Source organism: Megascapheus bottae, chromosome 17 (genome assembly GCF_031878675.1).
Source record: "Megascapheus bottae isolate mThoBot1 chromosome 17, mThoBot2.hap1, whole genome shotgun sequence".
Taxonomy (NCBI): Eukaryota; Metazoa; Chordata; class Mammalia; order Rodentia; family Geomyidae; genus Megascapheus; species Megascapheus bottae.
The window spans coordinates 23522785-23549842 of record NC_143525.1 but is presented as its reverse complement, the minus strand read 5'-3'; the positions used below and the strand labels follow the sequence as shown (position 1 = coordinate 23549842).

The 27058-nt window shown below is 50.1% G+C and overlaps 1 protein-coding gene and 1 long non-coding RNA gene across 5 annotated transcripts in view; one reads left to right on the top strand and one right to left on the bottom strand.

Moving 5' to 3' along the window:
- Positions 1-24930, bottom strand: part of LOC150051353 (uncharacterized) — a 30136-nt gene extending 5206 nt beyond the window's left edge. For 2 of the 3 annotated variants that reach the window (XR_016538319.1, XR_016538321.1), the window contains exons 1-3: positions 24848-24930; positions 21258-21329; positions 18984-19117 (exon numbers count right to left, since the gene is read on the bottom strand). This is a non-coding gene — a long non-coding RNA (uncharacterized LOC150051353). Of the gene's footprint in view, positions 1-18983; positions 19118-19722; positions 19975-21257; positions 21330-24847 lie in introns of all 3 variants that reach the window. The other variant, XR_016538320.1, reaches the window with a different exon arrangement.
- The window catches only part of Sdk2 (sidekick cell adhesion molecule 2), a 98068-nt gene that overhangs the window by 67850 nt on the left and 3160 nt on the right, over positions 1-27058 (top strand). For both annotated transcript variants that reach the window (XM_090350214.1, XM_090350213.1), the window contains 8 exons: positions 4308-4494; positions 8221-8358; positions 11184-11345; positions 12349-12474; positions 18074-18238; positions 19709-19849; positions 20071-20209; positions 22184-22310. In XM_090350214.1, coding sequence (XP_090206340.1) covers positions 4308-4494; positions 8221-8358; positions 11184-11345; positions 12349-12474; positions 18074-18238; positions 19709-19849; positions 20071-20209; positions 22184-22310 — 1185 coding nt within the window. The remainder of the gene's footprint in view (positions 1-4307; positions 4495-8220; positions 8359-11183; positions 11346-12348; positions 12475-18073; positions 18239-19708; positions 19850-20070; positions 20210-22183; positions 22311-27058) is intronic.

Below are 27058 nucleotides of genomic sequence, written 5' to 3'. Positions count from 1 at the left end.
GGGATTCCAGAAACACTCACTATACCTGAATGTGAGAAGGGGCATGCCTCACTGACCCATGCAGACCCACAAATTCACACCAGCATTCATTCACTGTGAGCATGGCTAGCCCAGGTCTGCATCTGGGTCAGGCTGAGCTGCCACGCCCCCCAACAGGCACACACATGCCCATGCTAAGAGCTCCTATCACAGGCAGTGAGTGGTTCGTGTTTATTAAGCATTTATTTTGTGCCAGTGTGCTGAAAAGAAAGTGCTGAGAGTTTGAGTTTTAGGAGCAGGAGATGTATGTAGAGCCAAAGCACTTCATGAGAAGGTGATGTGTGAACAAACGCCTAAAGGAATATAAGGCATGAATCACAAGAATCCAGATGTATATACTTTAGAACAGCTGGAAGAAAGAGTAAAGGTCCTGGGGTAGTCTGGAGTGCCTGCATGTCCCAGGAGTATGGGAGGAGGGAAAGCAGGGATGATGGGAAAGGTAGTATTTGGGCAGAGAGCTGAGGACATTTAGAGGGCAATGACTTTTACTCCAAAGCTGATGATACCCAGGACAGGATTAGGCAAGGAGAGATCAAGGTCTTCAACTTCCAGAGGGCCACACCAGAGCCTAGACTGCAATGGAGACAGCATGGTAAACCAAGGAGGAGGCTAAATCACAAGCAAGACACAGACAGGAGTGTAGCCTTATCCTGGGTAGAGGCAGAACTGGTAGAATGGGACCTACAGTAGGGAGGAACAAAGGGAGGGAAGGAAGGAAGGAGGGAGGGAGGGACAGTTAGGAGGCAAGCTTCAAGGCCAGAGGCCTAGAGCAGAAAGAGGGAGGGGGGTGCAGGTGAGACCTAAAATCAGGGCTCTTGGTGACCTCTGCTGGTCATCAGAGTGAGACAGGGCAGAGGTGGGGACTCAGCCAGGGTTCCAGAGAGCAGATACCAGCTAGAGGTATGGACTGTGGGATCTGGGAAGTCCAGACAGTCAGATCCCAACTGCCATCTACAACCTGAGCCCTGGGAGGCAAGCCAGCCAGCGAGCTGTGCACCACAGGTCCCAGGAAAGACTGGGCAGGCAGCAGGAGAATGGGAGAATTAGATCACCAGCTCCCATTGTGAAATAGAGCAACTGTGATCTGGGAGCAATTAGAAAATGGGGTGCGAAGAGAAAATTACACCCAGTCTGCTTCTACAGATCTCAAATGACTTTAACAAGCTAGAATCAAAACAAAGAATTCAACGTAACAAACTGGATAAGCTATACAGCCCATTGGTCCAACCCAGTCTGCCACCTTTTTTTTTTTAATTTCCTTTTTTTTTGTTTGTTTTTAGTTTTTAAATTTTTGTTGGGATTTTTTTTTGAGACAAGATTCCACCTTGTGGCCCATGCTAGCCTAGAAGTCATGATCTTTCTGCTTTCTACCTCGTGAATGCTAGGATAACCAGGTTGTACCCACGTTGAATTGCTGTAATAGTCATGCCTGTTTGTTTGTGAATTGCTGTAGCTGCTCGTACACAATGAGGACAAAGTTGCCCTGGACACTGAGACAGAGAGGTCTGCAAAGTCTGAAAGACCAGCTCATCCTTCCCAGAACATGCATAGCACTGGAGATGGCATTAGATGGCAGAGTTCATAGAGCAACAGGAGTGGGTAGAACAGGGGACATGAGGAATAGATCCAGAAGAGAGCCAGGCAAGGCTGCCAAGTTCTGCTTTAAAGAGAAGTAGAGCAGCCAGGAACATTAGTGGCTCAGTCTGTCATCCTAACTTCCCACAAGACTAAGACCTGAGGATTGTAGTTCCAAGACAGGCCAAGTAGGAAAGTCTATGAGACTCTTCCCCCCTTCCCCTCTCTCTCTCTCTCTCTCTCTCTCTCTCTCTCTCTCTCTCTCTCTCTCTCTCTCTCTCTCTCTCTCTCTCTCTCTCTCTCTCGATAACAAGGGACACAGGGAAACTGGGACTTGTATCTGCTGTGTGTGGGAATGAAAAATGGCATAGCATGTAGAACTGAAAACAGTCTGGAAGGCTCCTCCAAAAATTAAAAATGGAACCACCATGCATGCATGTGATCCGGCATTCTCCCTGTCTAGGAATTTGTCCAGAAGAATTGAAATCAGGATCTTGAAGACATGTGTGCTTCTGTGTTCACTACAGTGTGACTCGCTGCCGCCAAGACATGGAAACACTCAGCTGCTCACCCATGGTTGAGTGGCTAAAGACAATGGTGCCATGTATGTTTAGAGACAATGAAATATTATTTGGCCATAAAAAGGGGAACACTATCATTTCTAATATAAATTCCAAGGACATCCCAATAACAAAAAGAAGCCAGGTGCACAAAGACAAAGGCTAGATGATCTCATACGTCAAGTCCAAAAGAGTCCATTTCAGCAGGTCAGGGAAAATACAAAGAAACAGAAGAGTGTTTGCCAGGAACTGGGAGACATGGAGAGACGCTGGTAGAAGTCCTGGGGATAGAACTGACAGTGTTGAGAACTGTAAAGAGAATTATGGCCAGGTGCTGGTATTTCACATCTATATCCCTAGCTAATCAGGAGGCTGAGATCTGAGGAGCAAGACTTAAAACCAGCATCCTCAGCAGACAAGACCACTAAACTCTATCTCCAGTTAACCAGCAAAAACCCAAAAGTGGAGGCATCGCTGAAGAGTAGAGTGCCAGCTATGAGAGCACAAGGCCCTGAGTTTAAGCACCAGTACTGACACAAAGAAAAGAGGGGGGGGGGAAAGGAAGGGTGACTATGAGAGGTGGGAGATGCTGACTGGCTGGACTATGACGATGTTTCATAACATACACATACATCAAAACATCCAGTCCTAGGGCTGGGAATATGACTTAGTATAGAGCACTTGCCTAGCACGCACAAGGTCGTGGCTTCAGTTTCCCTGAAAAGAAAATGTTTAAATACATTAAGGCACACGTTTAATCCCAGCTACTCAGAAAATGGAGATAGGAGGGTTGTAAATTCAGGGCTAGTGTGGGCAATTTATCAAGACACTGTCTCAAAAATTAAACTTGAAATGGTGGCTCAAGCCTGTAATTTCTGGGCCGGGATTTGGCCTAGTGGTAGAGTGCTTGCCTAGCATGCACCAAGGCCCGAGTTTGATTCCTCCGTACCAGATACATAGAAAAAGCCGGAAGTGGTGCTACTGAGGCTCAAGCGGTGGGGCTCTAGCCTTGAGAAAGCCCAAGGACAGTGCTCAGGCCCTGAGTTTAAGCTCCAGGACTGGCAAAAATAATAATAATAATAATAACCTATAATTTCTAACTACCTGAGAGGCAGAAATCAGGGGATCGCCATTGGCAGCCAACACAGGCAGTGGATGGGGCATGGTGGCCTGTGCCTGTTTATCCCTATTACTGGAGGAGCTCAATAGCTGAGGGTATGACTCCAGTGGTAGCGTATCTGCCTATCAAATACACAACCCGGAGTTCAAATCTCATTGCTGAAAGAAAAAAAAAGAAGAAGAAGCAGGCTTGTAAACAAGCCTCTCATGGCAACAAGATATACTAGCCACCATTCACAACCACCATTCTTTCTTTAGCTTTCCCCAAAAGAGAAATGAGAAGCCTACACAAACTCTCTTTGAGCACCAGGTGGCGCCAAACAACCTCTCATCCAGCTCATGGTTTGGGACTGATTAGACTTTCAGGCTGGACTCAGCTCAGTTCTGAGTCTTCTCCCGCGCTGGGTGTGACATCCTCATAAGCACAGTGGAGCAGCTGCTCCTTCATTAGCCAAAAACTTCAACCCCATAGCCTTGACCTGGAAAGTGAGTGTCCTTAGCCCCTCACTTTGTGTGACAAAGCTGTGTCTCTGAGAAGTCACCTAGCCAGGTACCACCAGGATTCAGCTCCGAACAACCTGCCATTGGCTGCAGTAGGCTTTGCAAACAAGCATGCACCCCCCAAAGGTCTCCTTACCCCACAGCTGCTACCATGGCAGGTCTGAAGGAGAGGATCTGAGACTGTCCATCCTTTTTTAGCTCCCAGATCATCTGGGCATCTTCCTTTGCACCCCAATCAGTTGCAGGGTGCACTTACAGGAGCTCAAGCTCTGGCAGGACAGGCATTGTCTCTCCTTGGGGATCCATGAGGGCTCTGCCCTCATGAATTTTACAGCCTAGCAGAGGCTTGAGTCTGTGAAAAGGAAGGTTCTAGAATGGTTTCTAAAACCAGTTAGATCCGTGTACACTTCTCCCTGGGTGACCCAAGTTGTTGAAGAGCTGAGTTAGGCAGGAGCAGGAGGGAGGTATCCCCAACACCTCCCCCATCACCCTTGTGGTCCTTTCTGCCCACAGATTTTCTTCTGGGAAGCCCAGCAAGGGAATGTCACTGAGCGGGTGAAGACGCTTTTCCTGGCTGAGAATGGCGTGAAACTCAAAAATCTGACTGGCTATACTACCTACATGGTCAGCGTGGCGGCCTTCAATGCTGCGGGTGATGGGCCACGGAGCGCCCCCACTCAGGGCCAGACCCAGCAAGCAGGTGGGGAGGCAAGGGCCAGAGGACCATCTAGGGCGGAGACTGCAGCCTTGTCCTGCCCAGATCTAGGCTGGTCCCCAAGCCCAGGAGACACAGCCTGGCTCCCACCTCCTTCCTCTGTTACCCCATCTTTGCACATTTGTTTATATACACATGTATGTATGTATGCATGCATGCATGGATGCATGGATGGATGGATGGATAAATGGATGGATATTTTGATTATGGGGCTGGAACTCAGGGACTGAGCACTGTCCTTGTGCTGTTTATTTGCTCAAGGCTAGTGCTCTACCTCTTTGAGCTACAGCTCCACTTCCAGTTTTCTGGTGGTTACTTGGAGATAAGGGTCTCAAAGATTTCCCTGCCCAGGCTGGCTTTGGACCACAACCTTCAGATCTCAGCCTCCTGAGTATTTAGGATTACAGGCGTAAGCCACCAGTGCCCAGCTCGGTTTACGTATATTGACTGTTTCTGTGAATTCATTCAGTGCTTGGTGCTGGGGGATAGTGGCAGAGACCAGCATGTCTCCATCTTTGTGAAGGGCCCAGATCCTAAACAAGCAGCCAGGGCAGGTGATATGAGGATGACCCCAGGGAGGGGTGGCTTTGGGGGGGGATCTCCCCCCAAAGGCCTCACCCAGACAGTGATATCTGAGCTGAGATTTGTATGAGAAGTAGCAAGTCATGGGAGGTGGTGGAGGTGGTAGAGGTAGAGAGAGGGTGTGGGGCAGAGGATCTAGCAGGGGCCAAGGCCTAGAGGCTGGAAGGGATCCGAGGAGCAGCAAGAAAGTGAGGTGCTCGTAAGAAAACAGGGTGAAAATCAGATGTCCAAGTCTGGAAGAGTTGGGATTTTTTTTTAAGTGTAGTAGGAAGGAAGCCATTGGAGAGTTTGAGCAATTGAGTGACATTGGGGGGGGGGGTGCTCTGGCTGCTTGACAGAAAGACTGTAGAGAGGGGAGGGGAGGGGAAGGGAGGGGAGAGGAGAGGAAGAAGGTGGCAGGGAGGCCAGATCTGAGCCTGGTCAGAGGGTGGGAACAAGGATCCTGCTGCACGCATGGGCAGAGATGCTGGGAGATTGTGATGCTGCTGCATGCATGAGCAGAACAAGCTGGGAGGAGGTGATTTTGTTTCACACCTACGCAGAGCAAGTTCTAGGGTATCCCAAACCACTTCTCAGTCAGCCCTGCACTGGATCCTTCAGTGGGCCCTGGGACAAGCTGGAAGGGACAAAGGGACAGCATCACTCCTATTTCATGAGAAGTAAGGGTCACCCTGAGAAGCAGGCATCTTGTCCTGCGTCTCCCAGAGAGAGACTCAGAATTTCTGGGAACCAAGAATTCTGCCCTAATGGGCTGTAATGCACCTGATCCTCAATCAGTGGATTCCACATCAGCAAATTCAACTAACCAAGGGTTAAAAATATTCCAACAACTGGGGCCCCGAGTTTGGCCTAATAGTAGAGTGCTTGCCTAGCATTTACGAACACCCAGGTTCAATTCCTCAGTACCACATATATAGAAAAAAAGCCAGAAGTGGTGCTGAGGCTCAAGTGGTAGAGCTCTAGCCTTGAGAAAGTCCAAGAACAGTGCTCAGACCCTGGGCTCAAACCCAGGACTGGCAAAAACAAAAAAAGTAAAAAAAAAAAAAAATCCAACAATTTTAGATCTACACTGAACATGTACAGACCTTGTTGTTGCTTCTCAAACAATACAATGTGGGCATTAACACTTCCCTGCATGGAATCAGGTATCAAAAGAAACTTAGAGATGACTGTTTTAGGGGTATTAGCATTTGAACTCAGGACCCTGAAAAATTCTACCACATAAACCACTCCCTCAGCATTTTTTAAATTATTTTTTCCAATGCAGTCTTGCAATGTTGACCCCAGTTTGCCTTGAACCTAGATCAGCCTACCTATACTTCCTACATACCTGAGATGACATGTGGACCTCAACACTCAAGCTTTATCTTGTAAAAATGGGGACTCAATAACATTTGGTCCTCAAACGGTACCCACCCTCCATCTCTGACTCCTGGGTAGCTGATATTAGGGGCATGAGGCTTTCCCTCCCACCTCCCTAGAGATAATTTAGTGGTGTAAGAAAGGCTGGGGTTTGGCTCAGTGGTAGAGTACTTGGCTCTATCCCTTGTCTGTATACACACGCACATGAGCACGTGCACACACATACATACACGATTGTATGCATGCATGTGCAGAAGTTATATGCAAGTCCATATGGGGTTCCAGGACTAACCCCAGCTGATAACAAAGACAACTATATGCTTTCTATGGGGCCTCTCTGAGCACCTCCTCTGGCCCATTGCTTTCCTTCCTACAGACCCCATTCGGCCTAAAGAGCTGTACAGAGCAGGACATGGGTGGCTCATGCCTATAATCCTGGTTACTCAGGCTGAGATCTGAGGATCATGGTTTGAAGCCAGCCTGAGCAGGGAAATCCATAAGATTCTTATCGCCTATGAGCACCAAAAAAGTCAGAAGTGAAGCTATGGCTCAAGTAGTAGTAGAATGCCAGCCTTGAGCAATAAAAGCTAAAAGATAGTGCCCAGGGCCTGAGTTCAAACCCTAACACCAATACAAGCACATGTGCGCTCACACGTGCACACACACACACACACACACACACACACACACACACACACACACACACACTGCACAGAACAAACTTACAGAATTACTTCCTAGTTGTGTTCATCAGGATTCAGGCCTCTGAGAGCCTTTTCCTCCACTGGCTCCACGTGGTCTGGCTGAGGTCAAGAGGGAATGTCTGCCTGCCTTTCTGTGTGTGTGTGTGTGTGTGTGTGTCCTATCCAGTCCTCATTCTACTGTCAATGTCATCTTCCAGACAGAAGCCCCTGGGAGCCTGGAAGCTTCACTTGGGCAGCAGAACACAGTGTTCAGTCCCACGTCCCTCTAACCCCACAGGAGGCAGGAAAAGCCATGTGCTCGCCTCCCTCTCTCAAAGCCCCTCCACCCCCCCCCCCCACACGCACACACTGCCTCCACTGAGCTGGAGCCGGAAACAGGTCCAGATTAGCTCCAGCTCGGTGGGGAGGCAGCGCCAGACAAGAATAGCTGGACATCGAGCTGGCCAGCTTGGGATGCTTCCTGTCCATCCTCTCTGCCCCCCTCAGAGGCCCCGGCCCCCATGTTTTCAGGGCCCCCGTGGCGTGTTCAATCCAACAAAACATTTCTTACGGAAGGGCTGAGTGCCCTTGGCTCCAGCTCTGGGTCATGGGGGTTCTGGAGCTTCTTGTCTTGTGCCCACTTGAGGTCCTGAAGCCCAGACCCCCACACCTACCCTCTGTAGCAGGGAAGTTGAAAGACGCACTCCACAAAGCCAGGAAATGGCCTTGCCCCGTGGTGACCCTGGAGTGTAACAGCTTGTCCCGTGCTGCCAGCCAGGGCTCCGAGCCACGGAGGAGGACGTCCAAGTTCTGGAACTTTCAGGAAAATGTTTGAGAACTTTTCCTTTTCTCCCAGGGGCTGGGACTCTGATTTTGGAAATAGGGGTTCTAACAACATCACAAAGGAAGAAAAGGGTGTCCAGTGGCCTCCGCTGGCCCCTCTGGCCTTGTTCTTGGGCTTAGTCCTTTCTCTTTCTTCTCTGGGCACAGGCCCAAAATACTCCCCACAGTTTCTTGGAGCCAAACCTGGGGCTTTGAACTTGCTCAGAAAGAGAAAACAAAAACCCTTTCGCTGTCTCCACAGCTCCCAGCGCTCCCCGCTCGGTCAAGTTCAGCGAGCTGACCACAACCTCAGTGAACGTGTCCTGGGAAGCCCCCCAGTTCCCCAACGGCCTCCTGGAGGGCTACCGACTAGTATATGAGCCCTGCACCCCAGTAGATGGTGAGTGGGGGTGTAATTCTGTGTCCTTGCCACAATCACTACACAGGAGTGAGATGTGGTGAGCATATCTCTTTCTTTGTTTTTGTTCTTGTTGTTTTGTTTTGGATGGTACAAAAGGCTGATGCTCTCACTGTTGAGCCATGCTTCCAGCACTGATTTTTTTTTGCTGGTTATTTTGTATGTCAAGGATGGACTGCTATTGGTCCTAGGACTTGAACTCCTCTGGACCAGGAGCCTCAGTTTTCCCTGAGTTTTTTTGTTGCTGTTTGTATTTGGTTTTGTTTCTCAAGGCTGGCACTCAACCACTTGAGCCACACTGCTACTTCCAGCTTTTTAGTGATTAATTGGAGCTAAGAGTCCCATGGACTTTCCTGCCCGACTTTGAACAGAGATCCTCACATCTCAGCCTCCTGAGTAGCTAAGATTACAGGTGTGAGCCACCAGTGCCCAGCTAGATGGAGCATTTCTAAGGCAAAACAAAGCTAAGGATGAGGGCAGAGTTGAAGCAGCAAACCTTGGTGTCCCAGCTTCCAGGTAGATAATTATTTCATTTCTTATTAGCATTTATTACTGTACAAAGGGATTCCATTGTGAAATCTATAATATATGCAATACACACCGATCAGATTTACCTCATCTGTATATTCAGAGAACTTTTTTAAAAAATTTTTGTCTCCATCTACAGAATCAGAGAAGGGGAGAAGGAAATATAGGCCAAGCACAGTCCCCCCAAGAAGGGAGGTCTCTGCAGGACCCACAAAGATGAAGGGCCCAGCCCTACTCCAGGTTAATCCTTCAGACTTTGGAGATTCAGGAACCCTGAGAAGCAGATTCCCCTTGGGAATCTGATCAAAGCTCCTCAACCTTCCCTGGGAAGGTGCACAGTATTGTGGGGGGGGGGTGTTGTACCCCTGTTACCCTTTGTGAGCCTGAGATCAGGAGCTCCACTGTACACAACACTGAGGCCTGTCCCCCTGCCCCGGCCTCCCCTCCTCCCCCTGCTATCTTCAGACCCTTTCCTCCAGCTCCTAGCCAGGCCCCTCCACATCCACAGGCTTCCAGGTAGACCCAGTCTGACCACAACCGTGAACTCCAGACACTTGCCAGCTTTCTTTCTGACTGTCCATCCATGGCTGGTGTGAACTCAGCCCAGTTCACACCAAAGTGAGCAGAACCACTGGTATTGTCACCAACTAGATGTTAGTAGGGCCTGAGGTATGGTTGGCCTCCCAGTGGTACCCGTGAGGGCAGGGAGTGACCCCTTGCCCTCACTCTTAACCCCTCCCAACAACCAAGCCTGACAAGAACAAGGGCGAAGCCTGGGCCATCAGTTCTGGATCAGCGGAGGAGACAATGATCCTCAATCTTCCTTGCCATTACCTGGGTGCCAGAAGCTACTGGGCAGAGTAGGGCTGTATATTAAAGAACTGGGACGAGCCGGGTACTGGTGGCTCAGGCCTGGAATCCTAGTTACTCAGGAGAGTGAGTTCTGAGGAGCATGGTCTGAAGCCAGCCCAGGCAGGCAAATCCATGAAACACTTATCTCCAAAAAAAAAAAATCTGTAAGTGGCTCTGCGGCTCAAGTGGTAGAGCTCTAGCCTTGAGCAGAAATGCTCAGGGATAGTGCAGCCCTAAGTTCCAGCCCCAGGACCAGTGCAAGAACAAAAGAACAAAAAGAACTAGGAAAAGCTGGGCCGCAGGAAGAAAGCTGGTCAGGTGTAAGGCCTGGGAACAGGGCCAGGATAGAGGACACAGGGACCAGACGCAGGAGGACAAGCTCTGGTTTTAGTGGCCTCATCCTGCCTGTCCAGGCACCTCCTATCTTGAAAGATAAGAGCACTTAGCCTCTTGGCATCGCAATCTGGCAGCATCTGGGCCACACATCTCAAGTCTTCTCTCTTAGAAGAGAAAACCAAGACTCAAGTAGAAGGATTTAGCCAGGTGCTGGTGGCTCATGCCTGTAATCCTAGCTACTCAGGAGGCTGAGAGCTGAGGATCATGGGTTCAAAGCCAGCCCAGCATGAAAGTTTGTGAGACTCTTATCTCCAATTAACCACCAAAAAACTGGAAGTGGTGCTGTGACTCAAATGGCAAAACACTAGCCTTGAGCTGAAGAGTTCAGGGACCATACCCAGGCCCAGAGTTCAAGCACCATGTCCGACAGAAAAGGAAAATAAAAAAAAAAAAACACCACCAACAAAAAAACAGTAGAAGGGTTTGTGCAGCTGTGTGAAGAAACAAGGGCAGAGCTCCTACCCCAGGACCTGGTGGCCATTTCATCCCGCCAGACCCCCCCCCCCCGCTACTATCATCTGAATGATGCACTGGTGGCTCACACCTAGAATCCTAACTACTCAGGAGGCAAAGATCTGAGGATCATGGTTCAAAACCAACCCAGACAGAAAAGACTATGAGACTCTTATGTTCAGTTAACCAGCAAAAAAGCCAGCAATAAAGGTGTGGCTCAAGTGATAGTACATTGGCCTTGGAAAAAAAAAAAGACTTAAGGATAGCCCCTAGTTCTGAGTCCACACCCCAGTACCAGCACAAGAAATAAAATAATGTCAAGGCTCCTGTGGCTGCTAATCAGGAGTTGGACGGGCAGTCTAGCGCTTCTCCAAGTGCTTTAGCCTACAAGCAAGCAGAACACAGGAGTGTGTGTTATGACACAACGTGGGCCTCATGGCTGTGTCACAGGATGGCCCTCAGCCAGACCCAGGTGCAGGGGGCCTGGCAGGAGGTTCCAGCCACAGATGCCCTCCCTCATAGCCTCCTGCTCCTACCGGCCACAGCAACCCCTGCTCACTGGACTTCTTCCTCCCCAGGGGTCAGCAAAATCGTGACAGTGGATGTGAAGGGAAACAGTCCACTCTGGCTGAAGGTAAAGGACCTGGCTGAGAGCATGACCTACAGGTTCCGAATCCGGGCCAAGACCTTCACCTATGGGCCCGAGATTGAAGCCAACGTCACCACTGGCCCAGGAGAAGGTAGGGATAGGAAGAACTGCTACTTCAGCTCTTCAATGCCCCAAGTTTGGAGGCCTTCCCTACCCTCCGATACCTATAGCCGTGCTGAATCTTGGCTACAAAGTGGGGTATGCATTGCTTACCTTCTGTTCCCTCCTTTCTCCCAGCTTTTCACTTCCTCCTCTCCTTTCCTGACCCTCTAGTGACCACTAGCCTCAGTCACCCAAACAAAAAGTCCAGGACACTCTGCCTGCCTCTCTGAGACAATGCCCACCCTCCCCAAACTTCCCCTAAAATACCTCCTCCTGGCTGGAGGCTGGTGTTTCATGTCTGTCAACCTAGCTACTCAGGAGGCTGAGACCTGAGGGATCCCAGTTCAGAGCCAGCCCAGGCAGGAAAAGCTATGAGACTTCTTTCACCAGTGAACCTCCCAAAAGCCTAAAATGGAGCACTGCTTTGAGCACAAAAGCTCAGAAACAGCACCCAGACCTTGATGGCAAGCCCCAGGACTGGCCACACACATACACACACATGCACACACATGCACAAACACACACACACACACACACACACACACACACACACGTAAAACAGACATCACCATCACCTGCTAGGAAGGACATGATGTTGGGGTGGGGGGCTCTTGAGCCCCCCTCAAACCAACCCTCTACCCAGGGTCTCCCTCTGCCCAATGGTGCATGCCTTTGAGCCTTACTTCTGGAGGCATCTTACAGATAGGCAAATAGAGAGAGCTCAGTGGGGCTCCCTAAACACATTGAAGCCAGCCCTATAATAAGTTCTGGCTGGAGCTGAACCCAAAGACCTTTCTTCTAGCATCTTTTAGGCCCTCTCTTGCCCTGGACTTTGGCATTTGGGGCATGGGAGTGACCCAAGGTGCTTGCAGAGGTGCTGGAGGCTCTTCGGCCAAAGTTGGACCTGTCACTCAGAGCTGCCAGTCTAACAGGCAGGGTGGCCATTATGGATTCCAGGCTGGCCTCTGACCACTGTGTGTGTGGCTTCACAGGTGCCCCAGGTCCACCAGGAGTGCCGATCATCGTGAGGTACAGTTCCGCCATCGCCATCCACTGGGCCAGCGGAGACCCAGGCAAGGGACCCATCACCCGCTATGTCATAGAGGCCAGGCCTTCAGGTGGGTCCCCTGGGGCTGGGTGGCCCCGGCCTCCTACCTCACCCTCCCTGTGGGCTAACACTCCACAACTCACTTCCCATCACCTTCCTGCCCCTGCACTTGGGCTTGTGTCAGTCCTCCACCTAAAAAGGCAGCCCAGCTGGGGGACTGGGAGACAGGGGTGCTTTCTCTCAGCTGGACTGTCACTTAGGGAGTTCCAGGGGATACCCCCTTTCCCCCCAAAATGGCTGATAGCACCAGATGCAGACTAGCTTGGGTAGAAGATTATTTAAGAAGTTGGCAGAGCAAGGGATTGGCTCACGTTTGTTAAGTATTTATTGGTGAGACTTACAGGGAGCTGATAGCTCACATCTGTAAGCATAGCTACTCAAGAGGCTGAGATCTGAGGACTGTGGTTCAAAGCCAACCCAGGTAGAAAAATCCGGGAGACTGATCTCTCTAATTAATCACCAGAAACCTGGAATTGGCGGTGTGGCTCAAAGTGGTAGGGTGAGAGCTTTAAACAAGCTCAGGGACAGCGTCCAAACTGGTGTCCCTCAGGTCTCAGGCCCCATAACTGACAAAGGTGTATATGGGTGTATATGCACACGCACATGGGCACACGTATGTACACATGCCTGTGGCCATCCCACTTACTTCACATTACTAAAGAGACTCCAGCTGCCTCTGGCGTTGCTGTTTCCTGCACTCTCTGAGCTCTGGCTCTCCTCGTAGCTCCTGTAATTTGTACCAGCCTCTCCTGTCAAGCCTGAAATCAAATCACAAGACCTTCCAAAGCCATCAGGTGATGAGGCACTGATAAGCCATGCTAGGGGGCCAGCACTCCACTAGTGTTTCACCATTGTCCTGACACCTGCTCCCAGGGCTAGGGCTCCACTTACCCAGAGAAGCTCCAGCTCTCTCCGTTGCTAAGATTCCATGTTAATCAGAGGTGCCGGAGTCAACCGGGAGCCACAGGCCTTTCTTTGTATCCTGTGGATCTCTGAGCTAGCTGATTAAAGTGAAGAAAGAAAAGACAAGACCTGGCTACTCAAATCCCAATCATAAATCATAGCATGAGGAAGAGGAGCTGAGCATGTCAGAAACTGAGACTTCCAAGAAGGTGTACTGAAACATCTCAGTGACAAATTGTTACCAGCCCATGCTGGGGTCCTGGTGGCTTAAGCCTGTAATCCTAGCTACCCAGGAGAGACTGAGATCTGAGGATCTCTGTTCAAAAGCCTGGCAGACAAATCTATAAGATTCTTATCTCCAGTTAACCAGCAAAAAGCCAGAAGTGGAGGTATGGGCCAAATGGTAGGGTGCCAGCCTGGAGTAAAAAAAAAAAAGCCAGGCAAAGGCAGAAGGCCCAGAGTTCAAGCCCCAGTACTGGCATGCACACACACACCAACACGCACGCACGCACGCACGCACACACACATACCATAGCGTGGCTGAATGTTCATTACCTCAATAGCAAACAGTTAATAGTTCTAGAAACTAGTTCTGGAAACTGCAGGCTCATCATGACTTTCATCTTAGGTTAACAATCATACTTGCAAATAGTTAATACTTGTAGCAGCTCCAATCCACCATCATATCTTGGGCTGCTGCCATATGAGCCCAATCCCCACTCCAGATGGCCCTTCCCTGGGCCTCCAATGCCAGCTGCTGAGTTGGCTAGTAGACCATGGCATTGGTTTCCCACAGGTTGGGCCTGTCTCTTCTACTCAGCTTGGCCCTCCTGCCTGGTACCTGGTGCTGTGGGATGCTGGCTCAGATTCCAGCTTTTTGATCTAGTAGGGCTCTCAGGAAAGCCCAGCCTGGGCTCTGGCTGTTCCATATTTGGGAGCTATAACTCAGTCTACACAAGTGTGATCAGAAAAAGGACCAAGCCAGCAGAGCCAGAACCAAATTGTGGCCAGACACTGGGAAGGACAGGAAGGCAACGAGGAGTGCTAAAACAGCAGAGCACCAACTATTCTTCTGGGCTGGGCTTCTTCTCCCTCCTCCATGCCCCCTGCCCCTTCTTTTGGGTCCTGGTCTATGCTGACAAATGCTTTGTTGTTGTTGTTGTTGCAGTTGCTGTTGCCAATCTTGGGCTGTCCCTGAGCTTCTTTTGCTCAAGACTAATAATACTCTACCATTTTGAGCCTCAGTTAATTGGAGAGAAAAGTCTCATTCACTGTCTACTTGGGCTGGCATGGAACCATGATCTCAGATCTCAGTCTCCTGAGTAGCTAGGATTACAGGCATGAGCCATCACTGCCCAGGAACAGATGCTCCCTCTTGATGAAATAACTTTTGTTGTACACTACCCTGTATGAGGCTTCATACTAGAGAGAGTCAGCAAAGCGCCCATTTTCTAGAAGCCGGAGAGCCACGAGGCAAGGCAGAGTGGATGAAGACTCACTTCAGGATTGATAGGCCTGTGAAGCTGGCCCTGCACATCAAACCAGCTGACTCCCAGGGCTAGAGGCCAAGGCCATGGGACATTCCAACAGCTTCTGTTCTGGCCTCATTGCCCCAGCCCACCCTTTGCCTCTGTTCTACAAAGAACGAGCAGGGGGTGAGGGTTTGTGACAAGCAAGCAAGAGGCCTTAGCTTTAGAAAGTGGAAGTGGGAGCTTCCACAAGCCATCGGTGGCACCGATCCCTGGTTAGGTCCTAGCTCTGTCCTAGATACCCTAAGGAAATTCAATGCCGAGACTTGAATGAATGTGGTCAGAAATACCAGCTTTGTGTGACGTTGGAAAGCCTTGATTTTTCTCAATGTAAAATAGAAACAATAGTCCCTCCCTTCTTCCATTCCTGTGGGCTTGGAAGTAGCACACAAGCAGAGTACTGACCCCGGGTCAGTGCCCAGCAGTCAGTTTGCCATCCATTGTCAATATCGTGGCAGTTCCTTCACAGTGGTGGAGAATTCAGTCACACAGAAAGGGGATTTGTGCCTCCATACTTACACAGCAAGGCATCAAGCAGTGAAACTGGCCACATAATGGTTTAAAAAAAAAAATGGGGCCCAGAGTTTGGCCTAGTGGTAGAATGCTTCATGCCTAGCATGCACAAAGACCCAGGTTTGATTCCTCAGTACCATATACATAGAAAAAGCCAGAAGTGGTGCTGTGGCTCAAGTGGTAGAGCTTTATCCTTGAGAAAGCCCAAGGACAGTGCTTAGGCCCTGAGTTCAAGCTCCAGGACTGCCACAAAAAAAAAAAGAGTAACTGCAAATAATAAAAATTTTAAAAAGAGAAGTAAACAGAAAGGAAAGGATGGAAAAAGGGAGGGATGGGAGGAAGGGATTGAGGAAGGCAGGGAGAGAAGGAAGAAGTAAAGAGGGAAAGGATGGAAGGGAGGCTGGGAAAAGGCCAGGGAAATCTTTATTCAGCACACACTTAGAAGATGTGTCTGTGCTAGGTGATAAGTTATACAGAGACAAACCAGGCATGATCTCTGCCCTTGAGGATTTCATAGCTGAGGAAGAAGAAAGTGGGAGACAGAAAAGGAAAGATAACTAGCAAAGAGATACTGGGAACGGGATAAGCATTCAGAAATACCACAATAGAAGCAGAGGCTCAGGTTCCACTGGTGAGGACCAGTTTGAACATTGACAGAGCCCCTGTGACCTTCATGTGGCCAGGTCTACACTGGACGGTGTGGCAGCCATCAGCAGATCCACCTGCACACTTTCACAATTCAGAAACAATGCTAGAGGCCAGGCATGGTGGTTCATGCCTGTAAACCCAAGAGAGAGATCAGGGGCAATTGTGATTCAAGGCTTGCCCAAGCAAAAAATGAGCAAATAAGCCACATGTGGTGGTACTCACCTGTACTCTTGGTATGTGGGAATCAAAAACTTGAATCTCAGCCAGATGCTGGTGGCTTGTGCCTATAATCCTAGCTGCTCCAGAAACTGAGATCTAAGGATTGCAGTTCAAAGCTATCCTAAGCAGCCAGGATTACAATTGTGAGCCACCAGCCCCCAGTTCCAACTATTTTTTTAATAACCCAGAAAAGAGAAAATTTAGAATTCAGCCCACCCAAGGGCTAAAATGTTGAGTCTCTTTCTCTGGGTGGATGAATGGATTGCTTGTCCCTCATCTGAGTGTTTGGAACAGGAAGTGTTTTGGATTTTGAATGTTTCTGATTTGGGCATATTTGCATCTACATAATGAGCTGTCTTGGGGATGACATCAGAGTCTAGTCATGAATTTCATTTACGTTTCACAGACACCTTATATGCACAATCTGGCCATAATTTTGCGCAACATTTAAAAAAAATAATTTTGTGTATGAAATAGATACATAGTACAAGATTTTCTTCTGTTGTGTCAAGAGCCTCTAAAACCTTGGTTTGGAGCAATTCAAGTTTTATATTTTCCAACTGGATGTGTCCAACCTCTATTGAGTTGGTTGTTACAGTATTTTCTTCATAGCACATACATTTTAATGTGATAAAGATGCTTTACTAGAAAAGAATGAGGCACTCCAAAAGGTGTCTTTTAAAAAATTGCCCCTCCTGGGATTTTTAAAAGGGTCTAATCAGACTACAACACAATCTGTGCATGTGTGAAATACCATTATAAAACCCCTTTGTACAATTAACATACCCTAAAAATTGACAGGAAAGTAAAACAGGCTCTCTTGGGAGGCAGGGTCTCAGCGAAAGGAGTAAGGGAAAGGGTAAGCAAGGGTGAACATGGAAGATGAACAATGAGCCCTTGGACTTGTCTTCAGAAGGAAGGCAGAGGGAATAAGGGAGAGTAATGGGGGTGTGAGTTTGATTAGGAGTATTTTATGTGCATGCATGGAGATGTGACGATGAAAACCCCTTGTACTACTAATACATGATAACAAAAATCTTCCCTCTGATCCCAGTACCATTGGCTCATGCCTGTAACCCTAGCTGCTCATGAAGATGAGATGTGAGGGTCGTGGTTCCAAAGTCAGCCAGGGCAGGGAAGTCTGTAAGACTCATCGCTAATAGACTACTCAGAAAAAACCAGAAGTGGCACTGTGGCTCAAGTGGTAGAGTACTAGCTTTGAACACAGAGAAGCTCAGGGACAGAGCCCAAGTTCTGAGTTCAGGCCCCAGGACCTAAAAAAAAAAAATTCTTCTCTGAGCAGAGCACCAGTGGCTCACACCTGTAATCTAATCCTAGCTACTCAGAAGGCTGAGATCTGAGGATCAAGGTTCCAAGCCAGCCCAGGCACAAAAGGACCTGAGACTCTTATCTCCAATGAACCTCTAGAAAATGGGAAGTGAGGCTTAACTCAAGGTAGGGTGGTAGCCTTGAGCGAAAGAACTCAGGGACAATGCCCAGGCCCAAGGGTAGAGCAGTAGCCTTGAGCTGAAGAGCTCAGGGACAGTGCCCAGGCCGAGTTCAAGCCCCATGACCAACCAAAATAAAACAAAAAAAAAACTCAGGAACACCACCCAGACCTATGACTGATAAAAAATAATAAAAGCAAAACAACAGCAACAGAAATCTTCCCTCTAGGCTAGGGCCTAGCAAGTGGTGGTTCTGAGTTCAGTCCCCAGTGGGCCATAGTATTCAGCTGGGAAGCCAGACTGGAACACAGTCAGAATCAAACTGCCCCCCTCTCCTCTGCTCTTACAGATGAGGGACTCTGGGACATTTTGATCAAGGACATCCCCAAGGAGGTGAGCTCTTACACCTTTAGCATGGACATCCTGAAACCTGGCGTGAGCTACGACTTCCGGGTCATCGCCGTCAACGACTATGGCTTCGGCACCCCAAGCAGTCCCTCCCAGTCTGTGCCAGGTACTAGGCCTATGGGGTCAGGAGTTGGGGGAACCCCACAGAAGAGTCTGATGGCATGCTGGGGAGTGGGGGCAGAGGAGAGATACCAGGGCACCAGACATGTTGCAGTGACTGCCAAAAATACCCTGCCACTTTGTTCCCCAAGTTCTGAACTCAGGGCCGGGAGCCCATGTCTGTTTTCATCCCCAGGGGTGGCTAGGGGAGGTAGAACTTTGGACTCCCCTTTCCAAGATTCCAGAAGCCCTGTAGGGGCATAAGCCATAGACTCAAGATGAGAGCTCTCATGAGCTCATGACCAAAGATATTTAAGGGTGCCAGGTCATTAACTGTGTTACTGTGGAACTTGCCCCCTGTGGCTCAGCAACTAAGGTGGGCTGCCCCTTAGACTTGCCTAAACAGTGCCCAGTGAGCCAGACTCATCACTGTGCCATTTCCTATGCCTCCCCTCGTGCTTTCTATCCAGCAAGGAAGCCCACATTCAAACCTGGGACTCCAGGTCTCATGACTGACCACTCTGAAAGCTGAGCACCTTCCTCCAAGGCAAAAATGCAAATCAGAATTTATTTCTGGTCACTGGAGGAGCCCCAGGAACCTAGCCCTTTGCCTAGACCCACAGAGCCAAATCAGGGAAGAGAAATGCACTGACAGCATTGCAGATTAGTAGTTGCTGGGCACAGGAGGCCTTGTCTCAGGAATTTTGCAAGAAAAGGAAGTTCTAAGTGGAAGAGGCATTCTAAACACCTACCTGTGTCCACTCTTCCCCATCCTCCAGCTTCCTCTAACCAGTCCATAACTGAACTCTGGGAAGTTCTTCCAGGGGCCCAGCAAGCCAGAAAAAAACCTTTCCCCGTGCACATTTGGATCTAGCAAAGCTTTGTCCTGAGGCAAGAGGCAAAAAAGAGAAAAAGTTGCTAGCATACCAACTATCCTCCCATGTCCCTGGCAGACATCACAAATCAACCCCAGCATGCTTTCCTAATATGTCACAGCAACTTCAGAACCTGTCAAGACAGGCCCAGGAAGTCTTTTGCCAACAATCAAAACTATCCTTCAAAACCTGTCAGGGAACCAAGTACAGTGGCTCAGGCCTGTAATCCTAGCTAACCAAGAGGCTGCGATCTGAGAATCACAATTCAAAGCCAGCTTGGGCACTAAAAAGTCCATGAGGATAAAAAAAAAAAGTCCATGAGATACTTCTCTCCAATTCATCACCAGAAAACCGGAAGTGATGCTGTGGCTCAAAGGGTAGAGTGGTAGCCTTGAGCTGAAGAGCTCAGAGATAGCACCCAGGCCCAGAGTTCAAGTCCCACAACCGCCAAAAGAAAAAGGAATAAATCTGTCATGGCTCCACCTCTTTCAGAGGTCACAGACCTCTGAGCCTACCCATAAAGACACATCCATCAGTTGGGGTGGGAAGGTTGGAGGGAAGCCTGAAGCATGCCACACCTGACATCCACACCCATGATCCAGCCCAGAAAGCCAACCCTTTCTATGAAGAGTGGTGGTTCCTGGTGGTCATTGCCCTGGTGGGCCTCATCTTCATCCTGCTTCTGGTCTTTGTGCTCATCATCCGAGGCCAAAGCAAGAAGTATGCCAAGAAGACAGACTCGGGTGAGTAAACCATCACAAAGCCGGCTGGTGGTAGACTGAGCTTTCCTAGTCTCTGGCAAACAAATGAGGCTACTCAGGTGGGCAACTTGGTGTTTCAGCCTGATCTCTGACTCTTGTTTGGATCTCTAATAAAAGGGAGAGGGGCGGAGCCCAGTGAGGTGTGGGAGAAGAAGTCACGTGGTCCTAAAGGTATTAAATCCCCTCCTCCCCCTCCCCACCAGGAGGCAATGTCAAATCAGGAGCCCTGGGCCATGGGGAGATGCTGAGCTTGGATGAAAGCAGTTTTCCTGCCCTGGAGCTCAACAACCGGAGGCTGTCTGTCAAGAACTCCTTCTGCAGAAAGAATGGCCTGTACACAAGGTAGTGGCCTTCAGGAGGGCAGCGGGAGTGTCCAGGCCCAGCAGTGAGAGCTGGCTGGGGAGGACTCTGGCTGGGGAGGGTCACAGAGTGGGCCCGGCCCACCTGGCCTTCCCAAAGTCTAGGGCTGAGAACATGACAGCAAGACCCAGGCAGTGCGCTGGGGGCCTTTATAGGATTCCTGCCAGAGAAGTTGAGCCACAGCCCAGGCACACTAGAAATTCTCAAGGAAATTGGATACAAAAGGTTCCCATAGGGGCCGGGAGTTTGGCCTAGTGGTAGAGTGCTTGCCTAGCATGCACGAAGACCCGGGTTCAATTCCTTGGTACCACATGCATAGAAAAAAGCTGGAAGTGGTGCTGAGATTCAAGTGGTAGAACTCTAGCCTTGAGAAAGTCCAAGGACAGTGCTCAGGCACTGAGCTCAAGCCCAGGACTGGCAAAAAAAAAAAGGGGTTCCCATAGCCATAGGCATTGGTGGCTCACGCCTATAATCCTAGCTACTCAGGAAGCTGAGAGCTGAGGATCACAGTTCAAAGCCAGCCCGGGCACCAAAGTCCGCGAATACTCTTATTTCCAATTACCCACCAGAAGCCGGACGTGGCGCTGTGGCTTAAGGAATAAAGTGCTAACCTTGAGCTGAAGAGCTCAGGGACAGTGCCCGGGCCCAGAATTCAAGTCCTACTACCAATTTAAAAAAAAGTAACATGTCAGCCTTAAGCTGTTCTGCCCAGCTCTGGTGGTCTCACCTGTCAATCCTTGCTATTCAGGAGGCTGCCATCTAAAGATCATGGTTCAAAGTCAGTCCAGACAAGAAAGTCCATGAGATTCTTATCTCCAATGAATGCACAAAAAGTCAGTAGTGGATATATGGCTCAAGTGGTAGAGCACTGGCCATGAGAGAAAAAAGTCAAGCAAGCAGAGTACAGGGCCCTGAGTTCAAACCCCACTTCCAGGAGCGGGGGTGCTCCAGTGATAAGAAGAGCTTGCAGATAGTCCATGCCCCCCCCACAAATGAGCTGGGCCCAGCTGAGGCACTCAGGCAGACATACCAGTGAAAGGTGCCAGGGGCTCCCCCATTTCTGCTGATACCTTTCTCCTCTCTGGCCACCATCTTGCAGCCTCTGAAAACAGCCAGCAGGAAAAAGCAGGGTTACATGCCCAGTTTCTGTTTCTTCTGACCCTACATCCTCCTAGGGTTCTTTTTCCCACCAGGCTGCTCATTGTCACAGGCAGGGCCCACTGCTGGGGCCTACCTGCCTGCCCCACATAGAATGTGGGAGTTGTACGCTCCCGGGAGCCCCAGACAGATTGAGGACTGTGGACAGAAGGACATGAGCCTGGTCCCTAGAGACATTCCCAGCTTCTTGAAGCAGCAGGGTCGGGGTGGAGCATCCTCAGCCGCTCACAAAGCTCCTCTGTCTCTGGGAGGGAAGAAGCCATGCATGCTCATAGGAGGGGGCAAAGGGAGGGGGTGCAGGCTCTTATCCAGTGCCAGATCCAGCCATTCAGAGAAAGAGCTGTTTGAGGCTGTGCTGACCAGACCAGCTGGGCCCAGCATGGCCACCACAGTCCCGCCAGGCCGGCTCCTGGGCCCTGCCGCATGGAACAAGGGGGCATTTCACCCATGACCTCACCTGCCCCTCCCTGCCTCCCTCACCCACACCGAGGCCCATGCCTGTCCCCGGTGCTTGGCCCCAAACCAACCCTGGACTCCAAGAGCTTGAGCCTGGCTCCAGTAATAATGCCCACATGCATGCATATGCACATGTGTGCACACACCACTGTTTGGGCTACAGGGTGCCAAGATGGCATTAGCATGACACCCCATCCTTATCATCCTCCTCCAGGCCCCTCTGTCCAAGGCCCATACCTGTGGAGTGTGGTCACAGGAGGGAGGAGGCCCTAGGATAGGGAGCGGGTAGTCTATGCTCCTCCAAGCCAGCCTGATCCCCCACTGCTCCCCAACTCTCTCCAGGTCCCCTCCCAGGCCCAGCCCTGGCAGCCTCCACTACTCAGATGAGGACGTCACCAAGTACAATGACCTCATCCCGGCAGAGAGCAGCAGCCTCACCGAGAAGCCCTCGGAGATCTCTGACTCCCAGGTGAGAGGCCCAAGGACTAGAGCGCCCTCCCCAGAGGCCAAGAGACAGACCACCCGGGACCCGAGTGCTGGCCCAACATAAGACCTGTTGTCTTCTTGCCTTCTTCCCTCCTTTCCCTTCCCTTTTCTTTCCTTCTTTCCTCCCTCCCTTCCTTCCTTCTTTTCTTTCTTCCTTCACTCTTTCCTCCTTCCTTCTTTCCATCTTCCTTTCCTCCTTTCCCTCCCATGTTTTCCTTCATTTCCCATCCTTTTCCCTTCCTTACTTTTTCCTCCTTTCCTTTATCCCCTCTCTCCCTTCTTCTCTTCCTTCCTTCCTCCCTCCCTTCCTTCCTTTGTGCTTTTCTTCTTTTCTTAACTTCCTTTACCTTCCCTTTTCCTTCCTTTCTCTTTCCCTTTCTTCTTTTTTTCCACCTTTCCTTTCATATGCTCCTTTCTTCACCCTTTCCTTCTTTCCTCCTTCATTCCTTCCTTTCTCTCTTCCTTCCCTCCTTTCCCTTTTTTCTTCCTTCTCTTTCCTTTCCTTGCCCTTCCTTCCTTCCTTCTTTCCCTCTTTCCCCTCCCTTTTATCCTTCCTCCTTTCCTTTTCTTTTTTTTCCCTTCCCTCTTTTGTTCTTTACTAGAGCCATAAAAACTAAGCAGGTCCAAGGCCAAGAGTGTGGCCTAGTGGTAGAGGGCTTGTGTAACATGCATGAAGCCCTGGGTTCAATTCCTTGGTACCATATATACAGAAAAAGGTGCAACTGGTACTGTGGCTCAAGTGGTAGAGCACTAGGCCTTAGGCAAGCTCAAGTACATTGCTACAGTCAAGTCCCATGATTGGTAAATAATAATTATTCTTAATACTAATAATAAAACTAAATGAGTCCAACCAACTATCCAGAAGCACAGTCCTACAGTCAAGCCCCATGACTGGTAAATAATAATTAGTAGTAGTAGTAGTAGTAGTAGCAATAATAATAAAATAAAACTGAGTCCAACCAACTATCCAGAAGTCACTTATGGGCCAACTGCCACTCCCTTCCAGTCCAGCTCAGAGTTTGCTAATGACAGAGACCTCAGCACATGAGACACACACACATACACACCCCTCAGTGCATGGTTCCTAGACTTAATGGAGCCCTGCCCCACAGGCCTGGTACCAGCCCCCTGAGGATGGAACGGAGACCAGCCAGATGTTTGGCTTTGGGTTTGGGATCCAAGTTTGTCTTCTGACTCTTCTGCTTCTGAGCTGGGTGGGATGTATGGGTGCGCTGAGTAACTACTCCCAAACTCAGTTTGTCCATGTGTAGAACAGCCAGGGCACGTTTGTGGGGGGAGGAGGATAAACGGATAATGGGTGCAGAAGAACCCAGCCAAGCACAGCCATTCCATAAACATGGGCTTGTATGTTGAGGGTTCCAAACCCCAGCAGATGGACCTTCAGAATTGCCATTAGGTGGGTCAGATAGGGACACTGTCCCAGGCCATGTGGGAGGATCTGAGAATATTCCAGTAACACTGAACAGGTTCAGTCTCCCACCCTAGCCCCCTCTGACTGGTCCATGTCCGGTAGTTGTGTAAGAAGAGGTCACCAAAGGCCACTGGATCCTAAGCCCAGGACCTTTGTGCCAGGTAATGGGAGAGAACAAGGAAGAAGAGGTGCCAGAGGGAGTGAGGCTGTGTGTGGGTAGGAAGACCAGGAAGCCTGGCATCCGGTGGTGGGCCCACGGCTGTTTCCTTTAGCTCCAGGGTTACCAATGAGTTTGGCACAGCCAACAACCCCACCTAACTCCCAGCTCCCAGCTGGCAGGGACCGAGCCCAGCTTAGCTGGGGACAGGGACACAAAAAACTCTGAATCTATGTGATTTAGATTATGGCATCTTTTTGTAAATATGGAACTGTGTAGACACATAGATTTGGGGAACTTACAAGAATGGTCTACAGGGCCAGGAATTTGGCCTAGTGGTAGAGTGCTTGCTAGCATGTATAAAGACCTGGCTCAATTCCTCCGTACCACATGCACAGAAAAAGCCAGAAGCGGTGCTGTGTCTCAAATGGTAGAGCTCTAGCCTTGAGAAAGCCCAAGGACAGCGCTCAGGCCCTGAGTTCAAGCCCCAGGACTGGCAAAAAAAAAAAAAAAGAATGGTTTACATCAGCCTGGGTTCTTTCACTGAAATCCTTCCTTCCTTCCTTCCTTCTTTCCTTCCTTCCTTCCTTCCTTCCTTCCCTCCTTCCCTCCTTCCCTCCTTCTTTCCTCCCTTCCTTCCTTCTTTCCTGCCATCCTCCTTCCCTCTTCCCACCCTTCCATTCTTTCTTCCTCCCACTCTTTTTCTTCCTTCTCTTCCTTCCTTCCTTCCTTCCTTCCTTCCTTCCTTCCTTCCTTCCTTCCTTCCTTCTTCTCCCTTTCTTAGTCTTTCCTCCTTCCCTCCTTTCCTCCCTCCCTGCTCCTCTCTCCCACCTCTCTCCCTTCCTCTTTTGTGGTGTGACCATGGACTCCAGAGCCTCACACATGTCAGGCCACCTCTGCCACTGAGCCACACCTCAGCCTCCATGCTCACCTCCTGGAGGTGATAGACACAGCCCTGCTTCCCAGGAGCCCCCTGGGGATGGGCTGGAGGGGGCAGCCACACCTCCCATGCTGCCCCCCCCAACCCCTTTGCACGCATGAATAAACACCCTCTGGAGCACTGTCCTCACAAGTGAATGCTGAGTGTGGCACATGGGTGCAGTGACATGAGGAATAGTCATAGTGTGGTCATAGCTGATGACAGACTCTGGAGAATGGCCCTGTGTCTTTTAGAGCCCCGCCCCTCACCCCACCCGGCTTCCCCAGGTTTCTGAACATACATTCACATACACTGCCTGGTTTCTACTCTAAGCCAGACCACCCAAAGCTCACTCTCCACCCCTGACGGAAATCTACCCAGCGCCTTCCTGTGACACAGCCATAAACAGTCAGTGTGGCTTATAAACAAGCACATTGACATGATGGGAGTGAGGCCACAGTAAGACTGAGGGGAAGAAGAAGGGGGATGGGTGCAGGGAGAGGGAGTCCAGAACCAGCTCCTAGGAGAGCAGGAAAAGGGGAATCTGGGCAAAGGGAAGCCACACCCCAAGATGAGATTTACAGAGCCTGTAGCTTGTTTGATGTTACTTCTAAAATTGTAGCATGGCTGCATGCCAGCTCCATTTTCAAAATAACAGCCCAAGTTTAATAGAAAACTATGCATCTTTAGCACACAAATCTCAGTGAGGAAAAAAAATGTCAAGCTGTGGACTGTACTTTCTAATCCTACATCCGGCATCCGGTCCTTGGCTTCTCCAACTCTGTTTTAATGGAACTAAGCCTGAATTTAAAAATGTAAGATGAAATGAAAACTTTCAGGTCAAATCGCATCCTATGTGTTTTTTCTTTTCTTTTGTGCATAAATTCTTATGTACTTTTTTTTTGTAGTACTAGTGTTTGAACTAACACTGGCTCAGCTTGCTGCTGGCTCAGCTGGTGCTCTACCACTTGAGCCATGTTTCCAGCCTTGCTTTTTGCTAGTTCCTTAGAGATAGTCTAGTGAACTTTTCTGCCCTAACTGCCTCAAATGGTGATCCTCCAGATCACAGCCTCCTGAGTAAGATTACAGGCGTGAGCCATCTTTGAACTGGCTTTGAACTGACAGCAGTTTCAGTATCTAGAGCCCAGAGCCCTGCCAAAGATACCCAGGAGACACTTAGCTGTCACTACACCCAACTCTAACCCCCAGAGTCTGTGGTGCAGGCTCAGGTTAGGGCCCAAGGGGTAGGGCTAAAGCCATGAACCACGTGACTGGATGAGGACCACAGATGAGAGGAAAACCACCCCAGGTGGTGCCCTTGTATTCTGGGGCATTATCTTTCTCTGAGCCTTCTGAAATTCAAATTCAACAAATAAAGACAGCCCCCACCCCACCCCCCATGCCTGCCCCCCCCCCAGCTCTACCCCATCCCCAAGCCTCCCGCCCCTTGCTGCTGCATCTGCTTCAGATGAACAGCTTTGGTCTCCCCTTTTTGTTCCCCTCTTGTCTCCAGAGTCCTCCTTTGCACTGACCCCCCTCCCCACACCCTCACCAGACCAGGAGTCCTCGCTCCACCTCCCATAATTGCTGACTGAGTGCCTTTGAGGAGCTGTTAAGAGTTGGGGGTGGGGGGGACTGAAACGGTCGCCTGGTGGCTTGGCAGGACAGCCTCTGAAAGCCCCCTTTGTGCTATGCCCGCTCCTGGGAAGCTGCATTCAATTATAGGAGGCGGGCGGGGGCGGGGGGGGGGAGGCTGCAATAGGAGCCCCTGCTTCCCCCTTCTTCTCTTTCTCACCCTACCCCCACCTCGAAAAGAAACAGATGTTCAGGGAATGGAGGCTGGAACAGCCGCTAGCTGAGGCAGCACCCTGCCCCTCCCGCACACACTCTGACTTAGAGGGCTAGGGGAGGGGGAAGACCAGACTTCAGCTTCTGCCTTCCAGTCAGGACTGCAGCACCGGCCACGGAGCGCCCTGTGGGGAGAAGCGATTCGGATGAATGAGTTTGGGATCTGGCCCAGAGGAGCGCCATTCTGTCCCCAAACCAGTCGGGCTTCAGTGTTCCAGAGGCCTGGCTGCTCAGTCAGTCTTCTGTGCCCTTCTAATCCCTCAGGAGAGTACAGAGGCCTCTGGCTCCAGTGCTATTCCCCCACTTACCCCCTTATAATACCTTTCACTGTGTTCTCTTCTGTGCTGGTGTACCTCATGGCCCCAGGCAGAGATC